Here is a 12,049-nt window from a genome sequence, read left to right on the forward strand (position 1 = left end):
GATCTATTACTTTTTGGTTTATCAAAACTAAAACACGGGTTGTTTTCTTTTTCAGTTTTTTAAAAAGATAATTCATTTTGAGTCCCAAATCCTTTGAAGTTAATGATTTTGGCTCATATAATAAAACATTTATACAACATTGCTGTTTATGATTGTCTGTCTGTTTTGTCTGTTGTTTTTGTGTTGGCTTTTATTGTAAATAATAATAATAATAATAATGATAATAATTTTAGCTGTAGATTGCTATAACTGTTTGGCTATGAGTTTGTAAGGTTTTGAGGTTTGTTGTTTTGAATAATTTGATTTATTCCTTACATTTTGTCATTTTCGTCTGGGAAACATGCCGTTGAAATAAACTCTCCAAACAGAAACTAACACTAAACAGGTTTTATCCAGCTCCATGCCTGCATGCTGCTCCACCACTCTGGCTTTGATATGGTGGCTTATGCTGCATGCTTTTCTTATCCCATCATTCTGGGTCATGAGGCAGGATCACTTCCCTCAGGGGGGAAAAAACAATGCTGCGATCACATGGCTTTTTTTTCTCAGCAGTGAGAGTCCGTTAGCTCAGTGAGATGGCACACAACCCGGATAGAAGGAATGAAGAGGAACTTGTTCCTACAGGAGACCAACTCACTTTTGTACTAGAATGGCTACATTCTTAACTGCTAACAATATCAACATGTAAAACACTTGAGATCTCATGTTGGTAAAAGCAACAGTCCAACTTCAACTAGCACCAACTGGCCAGACCTCTGTTGAATGAGGTCAGTCACAAGGGGGTGTTATTTATGCAATCACTCATTTTGTGTTTCATTATTTGATATTATTTTGTATAAATACATTTTCATTTTAACTTTAAGAGTTTTTTTTTTTTGTAATCTTTGGTTTGTTATCAAAAAAGCCCAATCTTGTTGATCATTTATAAAAGCAACAGAAGGATAAAACAACAGAGGAGGGGGAGTACTTTTTACATTAATAATGTTTATCATACATTCACCTGAACCCAGATAGAAAACAACATCGAAACAATGAGACTAACGTACAAACATTAAGACTCATTTCATCACAGTCCGTAGGTGTAGAGGAGTAAGACTGTCACCACTTTGCAATAAAATATGAGCAACCTTTTATCATGTTAAACGGGAAGCATTATGTGTTTTTCATAGCACAATCAAGTAACCATGCTAACTTCAGTCTTTATAAAAATGATATATAAAACAAATATGATTTAAAATAAATGTTAATTTCTTATTTAACAACTTGAGATTAGGCCTCTGTCTCTTTAAAAACTTCTGCTCTTTCTGAAACTGTCTTCAGGAAGTCATCACAACATGGCTCCTCTACTAACCCTTTAACGTCTTTAGCAACGTTGCTCTGGGAAAATATGAGCTCTGCTGATGCACAGTTATATCAGGTGCTAATTGCTGCTGGCTAGTCTGAAGGAGCAGAGTGTATAAGAACTGTTCTGTGAGGAAGAAGCTTGGAAACGTGAAACTGCATGGTTGTCATGCAGATTGTTTTTTTTTTTTTTTTTCAAACTTACATGAAAGAATCAAGACAACACTCCAGATGTATTTGTGATGGAGGAATGGCATTATACCATGATGTAAAGCTAAAAAAGAGCTGATTCTGCATAACCATCTCTTTAAAGCATCTCAGCCTCAGCGCTTGTGGTGTAGACATGTGGCGGTTATAGGTTGGAAAGTGAAACTTTCAGCTGCTTCCATTTACTACTGCTAAACAATGCATGACTCATCAGTAAACTTCCTCATTTTTGTGAGAAGAGTAAATGCTTAGCAACAAAACTAAAACATCTACCTAAATCATGCCAGATTTAGTTGTACTTAATTTGGCAACATGATCACTGTTGCCAAATTAAGTATGTCAACCTGCCTTAAGCTTGCTGTAGTGTGCCCTTTAAAATCCTGTAATATATCAAGCAGTGATGAGGATTCAGAGTGGAGCAGAAGTTAGCACTGTTCCCCTGCAGCCTGTGTTCTCCTAGTACATGCATGTGTTCTCTCTGGATATTTTTTCTTCCTCCCGTAATCAAAAGCACACTTGGCTGCTTATTGCTCATCTTTTGCTACTTTGCACAACAAATCAGCCAAAAAAATCCAAAGAATGAGAAACAACTTCAATGTATCTCTTTTATTTGGGTCATGAAGCACACGCCAATGAATACATATACAGATTAACGGATGTGGGAAACATCTTTAATTCTTCAATAAATGCAAGACTGATTTAAATGAGACACATCCAGCATGTAGATTGTGATGACCAAAAAACATTTAGCTTCTGTACCACAGTCGGGCCCGGAGCCAGAGGTGTGCGAAGGCATCAGTCTTAGAAGTTTTTCTTCTCCTCGAAGATGAGGTTTGCTGTGGCTTTCTTAGCTGTGGAGGAATTGGGAATATCATGATTTAAGCAACACAGTTCTTGTCAGGGGAGTTCATATTGATCATGAGTTTTAGCTCAATACAATAATAGAGCAACAACTTGAAGTAGGTTTTATGAAATTGATTTTTTATTTTTTTACAGATGTGTTAAAATTGTCACCATGCTGTGACAGAATGAGAGACAATCTGTCAAAATGTTAGAACATGGCTGAACTATAAATACATGTCATGTAACTGTATACATCTGTTGCAGTTTTTGAATAACTTATCACGTGAATAAGCTTGTTCACGTGTGATTTTAATGTTATTTCCTATTTAATTGAAATACTCTAACTGCAAAATTGTGTGGTTTTTTTCATATTAGCAGATTGATAAAGATTTCCATACAATTGTAATGGAAACGCAGCAATAGAGTCCCAGTCAGATACATTTAGTGCATTCAGTGGTTGTAACGTCACAAAATGTAGAACAGTCCAATGGGTATTTAGACACCAGCAGAGAACTGTATCAATATTTTAGAAAATGAAGTAAAAATACTGCTGGTTCTCATGACCATCAAGCAACCAAACATGTCCCTGACATTAGCATTCAGGGACATAAAACCCTATGTTTATCAGATATTAGCTAAGGTACAGGATCTAAATGTTTGATTATGTGATAGAGAAGATGGTGCTTTTATACTGCAATTAAGAAAATTTGATGCAAAAAAAAAAAAACCTATTACTTGAGGTATGATGAGAAAAACCCAGAAGAAAAGAGTTAAAAGCCAATTGAGTTATGTAGAGTTTAATAAGCAGCAACAATATTCCATACTGACCCTCGTCTCTGAATTTGTCAGCTGCTTCTGACGCCTTGTCCTTGATGTTCTTCACTGCATCGTCAATCTTGGCCTCATTCTTGAGGAAGAGCGGTCGAATGACCCGTTGATAGATCAGGATTGAGCCGTTAGAAGGAGTGGGAGCCATGCACCACACCAGAAAGACACACTGCGAACAGAGACAGAGGTCATCTTATCAACCATTGATGGTAACTAAAAAGACAAAACAATAGGAGGCATTCAATGACCTTTCCAATATAGTAGAAAGGGAACCAAGAGAGGAAGATATCAGCAAAGAACTCTGCCACACTGAAGAGTCCGTAGACCACCCAGTACGTCAGCCACTTTGTGTCATCGTCCTTCGTCGCACTTTCAATCGCCTTGATCCTGCCAAGAGATGTCAACAAGCAATTCAAGATCAAAATGTTCTCTCATCTGTTTGATTCTTGTTTATATTGTACTTTAAATCACTAAACAGATTTGCATAAAATTAAAACTTCAACCACTGAATGGATTTGAAAACCTCCATTATAAAAACAGTTTCAACTCTGCAGACATAATAAAGACCAGAGAAGACAGCCACATTTTTTTCAAAGTGCATTTTGATTATTATTACTTTGTTTCTTTTCATCCACAACATTTTAAAAGAAACAATGAAACAAGGTAGAACAGAAGAAATTATTTGAAATGTTTTTTTTACAAAATTCTTTTAAAACCCTTGGTGAAATTAGTGCCTAACATTTCCCACTAAAGCTCTGGTCTTTTTGGTTCCGTAATCTCGACATCGCCTCTGAAAGAACACAGGCTGAGTGGACGAGCTTGTATGATGTGAAGAGAGGTTTATGGTTGTACAGTCATGGCCAAAAGTTTTGACAATGATTCAAATGTTATTTACAAAGTCTACTGCTTCAGTTTTTATAACAGCAATTTGCATATACTCCAGAATTTTAAAAACAGTTATCAGCATAACAGCAATTAATTGTCAATATTTGCCTAGAAAATGAACTTTATCCCCCAAAACACATTTCAACTTCATTGCAGCCCTGCCTTAAAAGGACCAGCTAACATTGTTTCAGTGATTGCTCCATTAACACAGGTATGGGTGGTGATGAGGACAGGACTGGAGATCAATCTGTCATGATTATGTAAGAATGACACCACTGGACACTTTGAAAGAGGCTGGTGCTTGGCATCATTGTTTCTCTAAAGAAACCATGGTTATCTCTTAAGAAACATGTGCAGTCATCATTGCACTACATAAAAATGTCCCAACAGGAAAGAGCTAGAAAGATTGCACCTCAGTCAACAATCTATCGCATCATCAAGAACTTCAAGGAGAGAGGTTCCATTGTTGCCAAAAAGGCTCCAGGGCACCCAAGAAAGACCAGCAAGCGCCAGGACCGTCTCTTAAAAGTGTTCCAGCTGCGGGATCGGACTGCCAGCAGTGCAGAGCTTGCTCAGTAATGTCAGCAGGCAGGTGTGAGTGCATCTGCATGCACTGTGAGGCGGAGACTCTTGGAGCAAGGCCTGGTCTCAAGGAGGGCAGCAAAGAAGCCACTTCTCTCCAGGAAAAACATCAGAGACAGACTGATATTCTGCAAAAGGTACAGGGAGTGGACTGCTGAGGACTGGGGTAAAGTCATTTTCTCTGATGAATCCCCTTTCCGATTGTTTGGGACATCTGGAAAACGGCTTGTTTGGAGAAGACGAGGCGAGCGCTGCCACCAGTCTTGTCTCATGCCAACTGTAAAGCATCCTGAAACCATTCATGTGTGGGGTTGCTTCTCAGCCAAGGGAGTCGGCTCTCTCACAGTCTTACCTAAAAACACAGCCATGAATAAAGAATGGTACCAGAATGTCCTCCGAGAGCAATTCTCCCAACCGTCCAAGAGCAGTTTGGTGATGAACAATGCCTTTTCCAGCATGATGGAGCACCTTGCCGTAAAGCAAAGGTGATATCTAACTGGCTCAGGGAACAAAACAGAGATTTTGGGTCCATGGCCTGGAAACTCCCCTGATCTTAATCCCATTGAAAACTTGTGGTCAATCATCAAGAGACGGGTGGACAAACGAAAACCTAGGAATTCTGACAAAATGCAAGCATTGATTGTGCAAGAATGGACTGCTATCAGTCAGGATTTGGTCCAGAAATTGATTGAGAGCATGGCAGGGAGAATTGCAGAGGTCCTGAAGAAGAGGGGTCAACACTACAAATATTGACTTGCTCCATAAACTCATTCTAACTGTCAATAAAAGCTTTTGTTACTCTTAATATGATTGCAATTGTATTTCTGTATGTGATGACATCTGACATACACACATGAAAACCAGAGGGCAGCAGATCATATGAAAATATAATATTTGTGTCATTCTCAATACATTTGGCCATGACTGTATGTTTATTGCAGAAGTATGATCTGAAAGAGCCTTTGGTGTGTATTCTACTAATGACAAATAGTCATTTGTCAAAATGCTTACATACATAATAATGTTGAATAATCAAGTATTTCTGCTATTATATTTGTTAGAGCTCCATTGGCTACAGCCTGTTGCCTGATCAACAACTTGTGACTACATTCTTCTAGTTGTTTCTCTCCACCACAGTGATATTTGTGGTCAGTTAACCTCCATTACATATCGAAACATATCTCTCTGGTTTCTTGCTGATTCTTTACCCAGGAGCATCATGTTATGCATCACTTACTAGCATAACATGATGACATGATCACTTAGTACTAAGAAACCTGAACAAGGTTTGTTTAGCACGGTGTCTGCAATTGCTTTATGTGCATATATAAATATGAATATAAATGCAATAGGTGCAGTGACTTGAAAAATAATTCAGATTTGTTGAACTTTTATACATTTTCCAGTGTGCAACCTCAAACTTTTAATATATTGTCTTAGGATTTTATGTGATAGACCAAGAGAAAATGGTGCATAATTGTTTTTTAAAAGCAGCCAGAAAGTGTTTAGCATTTTTCTTTTAATAAATACAAATTTGGAAAATGTGGCATAAATTTATACAAAACATCAGTTGAGTCAAATCTTAATGGGGAAAATTCTTGTGGGAATTATGGCTACATGTCTTTCAGAGCATTTCTTTAACAGTTTTGGACATTCAGGATTTTTTTTTTTTACCCCAATTCTTCTTTGTGAAATGTCTCAAGCTGCATCAGATTGGATAGAGAACATCTGTGATGATCAGTTTCCAAATTTCATCTTAAAACTGTCATTTGGATTCTGGTCTGCACTTTAACTGGGCCACACATTCAACTCCTTCTGCCTGTTTGCAGTGTCTCCTGCATGAGTTGTTGTAAACCTCAAAGAGGTTTACTCATGGATTTAATCTCGACACTCTTCCATAACGACCAGACTAAAACATAGCTGTGCATCTCCTCCATGGTTTCTTTAGTATGTCACTATCCTGAATGAATACTCTCTTTGCCTGGTCTCTCAGTTTAGGAGGTCGCGTTTAAATATTTGCATAATGGAAAGTGAACAGCATCAGGAAGGCCTTTTTATTTTCCCAGGGAATGGTGTGCTGTGGTTTCCTTTTCTTATATTTTAAAGCAAAAAGAGGTTGATGAGGCTCACTAATTTGGAAAGCAACATAGTTGGAGTGAAGCAAGACCAACTCCAACATATAAACTCCAAGCATGTCAGACCTAGACCAAACTGATTCTCAAACATCCTGAACATACAGTCTACAGAGTTTGACCTTGTTCCATCTGGCCGCTGCTTTAGGACTCCTTAGATCAGAACCCGGCTCAGTTGGGTTTCTCTCATTCTTGCACCCATTACTGAGTTTAATCTCCCTGGTTTAGACTGCAATACCCAGACCACTTATTAGGTTTCAGAAATACATAATCTATATTCATGTTATTGTGAGAGCTTAATGTACTTTTATGCACAAGGGCATGAGTTAAATCTTCTAATATATGTAGTTATGAGGTACTAACGAAATTAATTTGGTGTTTTGTGAATGTTTTTTTTTCTGTCTTTTGTAATTCTGCTTGATGCAAATATGATGCAAACCAGTTTCCCCTTGGGATATGAATAAAAACTGAACTGAACTGAAGTGAAGTGACTAAAATAGGTTGAGGATGCCAAGAATGATTTGGTTCTGGTGTACTATGGCTGAGGAACTCATATGACCGGTCGGGCCTGTGCCCTTCCTCAAAAAAACGACATTGCCACATTGAACCTGAATGTCTCAGAAACAAGTTCTGACACATCCATATTCACGTGATATTTCAGGCAAAGGTCACTGGAAATGTGTTTGTCTTAACAAGCTGAAGATAAATCTTTGTAATATTTCCACATCACAGAACTGAGACTACATTTAACAGATTTCATGAGTATAATTACATGCATCTAAGAATTTATTGGAATCTTTTGGAGTAGATGAAGCAATTACTCAGATAAAAAATGGGAACAACTTTCAATATTAAGAATGATAACACTTCTCAGTCAGTTGCACTTCAACTGCAGCTTTTTGATAAACATTCTGTTGATAACGGAGTTGAGGTCTATCTAGTACAGGGGTCAGTGACCTTAACCTTCAGAGTCGGATAAAGACAGTTATAAAGTCGGCCTTCTATCACCTGAAGAACATTTCCAGGATAAAGAACACTCAGCAAGATCTAGAGAAACTCATCCATGTGTTTATCTTTGACCGCAACACAAAAATGACACAAACTTGATTTTTCTGCTCAAGGTTGGAGACTGATGCAGTTGTCATGGAGATGAAAGGATTTCTCAAACATGGATGAAAGAATCAAGGCAACACACCAGGTATGATTTTGATAAGAGAATAACATCATCACATGATGTATATCTAAAAAAGTCAATTTTACATAATACTACCCCTTTAATTCAGCTTCATATTATAGGGCACAATAAACATTTGGTGACTTTTACACAAAAGGTCGACTGTTGAACCTGTTAAATAAACTCAGCGAGATAAAACACAGGTTTCTGCAGAACGAGCAAATCATATTCTGTTTTCACTGCTGAGAATACAGAAAAAAATCTACTGAAAAACCATGAACATTGAGGATATATATTAAAATATCATATTGTATGTTCTACATACAATATGATATGTGTCTCACGGCTCTCTTTTCTATAGAAATCTGTGTTTGTATATTTTGTGTTTGTAGTTGTATGAAAAAAAATAAAATACTGTGAGAAATTCAAAGTTTGGAAATCACTACTTTTCATGTTTAGGAGACTTTGCAACATGAGATTGCAAACCACATACTTTCCTGAAAAATATGGCGGTTTTTAGAAAAAGTACATACATACACCGGGGTTTAAAGATTTTGTCAGGCGTAGGATTGGAGATGCTAAGAAATCTAACTTCTTGCACAAATTTCACTCCATCTCTGCTCCTCTTATAACAGCCTAGTAGACAAATAGTGTGACACACTCTGTGTATTGCACTATTGTGATGTAGTGTGATATAGTGTTATATTTGCGATAAATTCAGGCCAATAAATCGGCCTGATTTTAAGTAGAAAAAAAGAGTAAATTTCCACCAATAAACTCAAAACGCTTGAAAATAATCTGACATTTCCTAGAAAAAAAGGACGTTTCTGAGCTTGAAAAGTAAAAAAAAAAAACATCAACAAAAACAAGATTAATATCAGAAAAGTTTGAGATATCCATCTATGGTCATTGTAGATCATTTTTGAGATTTTTTGGCAGAAATTTGCTCCGTCGCCTTCTATCGACTTTGGCCAGAATAAGCCGTCGTTCGCACGCTGTTGTGTTTTTGTGGAGTCACGCTCACAATAACGGGCACAGAGAGGAGCCACAAGTCTAGAAACGCGCTGGAAATATGATGACGTATAGCGGTACTATTTATTCAGGGTTTACAGGGTGTGTTTATGCTGGGAGGGGCTGCTGGCCAGAACGGTAGTTAGGAAATCAAACCCTTACGATATGTAGGCTGGATAAAGAAAGCCGATGAGGTTACACAGCAGGGAGGCTCCGTAACCAATGACGAGGTAAACTGCGACCACGGCTATGACTCCTGTAGGGGAGGAAGAGGAGAAGGAAGACATCACACCACGAACACTCGTCTTCACAAAATTAACACTGTTGGACATAAATATCGCGACTGTATCGACTGTATTGTACTAAACACACGAGAAGACATGAAATATGTAACAAAACCACGATGACGTTCCGTTTCCATTTTGTCTTTTTCCTCCACGCTTCATCTCCTAAAATCACTCACCGGCAGCGATATACGTCCGGTTTACTCCAGTTCTGGCCTCGACTTTCGCGAGCGCATCTGTCATGAGGTTCTTCTCATGAAGGAACTTCTCAAATCTCTCCTTGAGACCTTGCGCCATGGCTGCGCTTCCTCCTTCAGCGATGCGGATGAATTAGGAAATGATGGCTGATGGTGGCGCCACACCCCTGAAACCCAACACAGCGCGAGCCGCAGCGCTCTGTGCGCCTGTGCGTTTCAACACACACCACGCCTCCGGCCTGGCCCTTCAAAATAAAAGTTTCGACTGACAATAAAGACATTCTTTTCAATGCACTAAAGAAGACAAACAAGTCCAATAGTAATCTAATCCGTTTGATTCAACCAAAACTATTCTAACACAGAACAATACATTCACATCAAAATCCTGGATCCATCCATCCATCCATCCATCCATCCATCCATCCATCCATCTTTTATTTAGTCTATCCAGCTCACACGCAACTCTTGTGTTTGTAGGAGCCGTTTATCCTTTCCGGTGTTTATCGCCACAAGGGGGCTTATTTTATTTTGTGTTCTGAGTATGTCTGAAGGGGGTCGGGGTTATTTAAGGTCAAGTGTTGCTAATGGTCTTCTATTGTGCTTGGTTTGGGTTTGTGGCTGATTTGTGTGGCTCTAAATGGACATTGTACAGAAAATAAATTACTTTATGATTATAAGTCATATTGACGATCAGCGTAACGAATCTTGATTGAGCGCACGTCAAACCAGCGCCTAATAGGAACAACAGCAACCAGTTGCCTAAAATGCAGGATTTTAGCAGCTACAGGGTTCACAGATTGTTTTTTTTTTTAAGGTCAAAATGGAAAACTCCCCAAATTTTTCACAGAAAAAGTCCAGCGGCCTCATGCATAAAGCGTGCGTGCGCACAGGAAATGAGCGGTGCCATATTTTACGCACAGGTTGGCATGTACAAAATGTAACTTTGCGTCACTGATTGCGTACATTTACGCACACCTTTTCGCTGGCTTGAAAATATGAGGCAGCCACGCAAACTTTTTATGTGGACAATATCAAACTGCAAAGCGTCAAAACTCACCTAAGTACACTAAAATATACATTCAGTGTTATTTAGACCAAGAAGCAACGTGCATGAAGTTTTTGTTTTTTTCCCATGATTTTTATATTTTATTGTTTAAAGTACAACAATGAAACTAAACCACATTTATCCTCAGACAATGACCGCTCCCCCCCCCCCCCCCCCCACACACGCACACACACACACACACACACACACACGCCCCCCCCCCACCCCCTCACCCCCCCACACACACACGCACACACACGCACACACACAAAGTAAAGAAAGAAAAATATAAAAGGATGCGAAAACCTCACGAGAATGTAAAAGATATTTCTTCAGTTTTTGTCTCGTAAAGATGAGACCGTTCCATGCGCCGAAGCGAATGAAATCCATATGGGGTCATTTCATTCTCACAAAATAAATCAATAAAACATGTTTGGATCAGCAGATTAACTCCAAACAGGTTTGATTATTTTTAAGGTGATCAATTGGAGCGTATGTATTCACACGTATTTAAGTAGATGCATAAAGGTGAGTCGCGTAATTGTGGGGCGCTTTGGCTATGATGGAGAACATCACCAATAGACGGATTCAGAGGGAGCGATTGATCAGAGATCCTATTCATCTGCTGGGATATATTGATGATGGTTTATTAATGTCTATTTTCTGAGCACCTTTCTCCCTAACGGGGTCAGGAGGTGCTGGTGCCTGTCTCCAGCTGCGTTCCGGGCGAGAGGCGGGGTACACCCTGGGCAGGTCGCCAGTCTGTTGCAGATATTATAATTCTTTTTAATTATTATTCCCCATTATTCCCATTTTCTTTCATCTCTCTTGTAGAACTCTTTATTAGCCACTGGGGGGCGCAGTGAACTTCTCTTTTTCACTTCCCCTCCTAAATGCCACTATTAAAGCCACTCTTTCTATAAGAGCGTTTGCTGCATCAACAGATGATAAACTATTAAAATACTGCAAAGGTTGTTTTTGTTTTTTTTCTGTTGCATCATATATCAGGCCAGAAGATGTTTCAGGCCATGACTCAGCTAGCTTTCCAAATGTTCAAAAGTTCCTTGTGTCTTTTTGCATTGTTTTAAAATGACACAAAAGTTTTTTCCAGGTATAGGTATAAATATAAATATTATTTTTTACATTGTATTGCAACAGGAGTGCAGTCTGACAAGTGCCATAAGATTTTTGTCCTTTCCTTGGTTTGCTACGTCTCTGTGGGAGTGTTAGGTTTATCATATTCTCTTGGCACAAATATTTAAATACACAGAGAAATAGAAGCAAAAGTTTTTTATTTAATGAACTTGGTTGAATTAAGTTATTTAAACTGTTTTCCAATATGACCAACTAAAAGCCATTTTTAATCTTTCATTCTGAAGTAACCTTATGGATCTGTGGCCAAAAAAAACCTTTGAGAAACAAGAAAACAAGTTTATTCAGCCCAAAAAGCGATGCAAGCCAGACTATTCTAGAGTGACATGAGGCCATCTGTCCGACAGCTGAAGCTGGACCAAAATGGG

At 38.5% G+C, this 12,049-nt stretch overlaps 1 protein-coding gene across 1 annotated transcript; it reads right to left on the minus strand.

Annotated features, from left to right (window-relative positions):
- Positions 1-2,139: 2,139 nt before the first annotated feature.
- reep5 (receptor accessory protein 5) lies at positions 2,140-9,667 on the minus strand. Its single transcript, XM_055060640.1, has 5 exons — positions 9,467-9,667; positions 9,166-9,259; positions 3,468-3,606; positions 3,220-3,388; positions 2,140-2,399 (listed from the first exon to the last, which is right to left on the minus strand). Exons 1-5 carry the CDS (start codon positions 9,582-9,584, stop codon positions 2,350-2,352), a joined length of 570 nt encoding a protein of 189 aa, XP_054916615.1. The 5' UTR covers positions 9,585-9,667; the 3' UTR covers positions 2,140-2,349.
- Positions 9,668-12,049: the final 2,382 nt, after the last annotated feature.

The sequence above is a fragment of the Poeciliopsis prolifica genome, unplaced genomic scaffold (assembly GCF_027474105.1).
Source record: "Poeciliopsis prolifica strain line A6 unplaced genomic scaffold, Auburn_PproV2 SCAFFOLD061, whole genome shotgun sequence".
Taxonomy (NCBI): Eukaryota; Metazoa; Chordata; class Actinopteri; order Cyprinodontiformes; family Poeciliidae; genus Poeciliopsis; species Poeciliopsis prolifica.

Coding starts and splice junctions, on each gene's coding strand:
- reep5 (XM_055060640.1), bottom strand. CDS start 9,584: ATGGCGCAAGGTCTCAAGGAGAGATTTGAGAAGTTCCTTCATGAGAAG. Junction 9,260..9,466: donor CCGGACGTATATCGCTGCCG/GTGAGTGATTTT, acceptor CCTCCCCTACAG/GAGTCATAGCCGTGGTCGCA. Junction 2,400..3,219: donor TGACAAATTCAGAGACGAGG/GTCAGTATGGAA, acceptor ATTCCTCCACAG/CTAAGAAAGCCACAGCAAAC.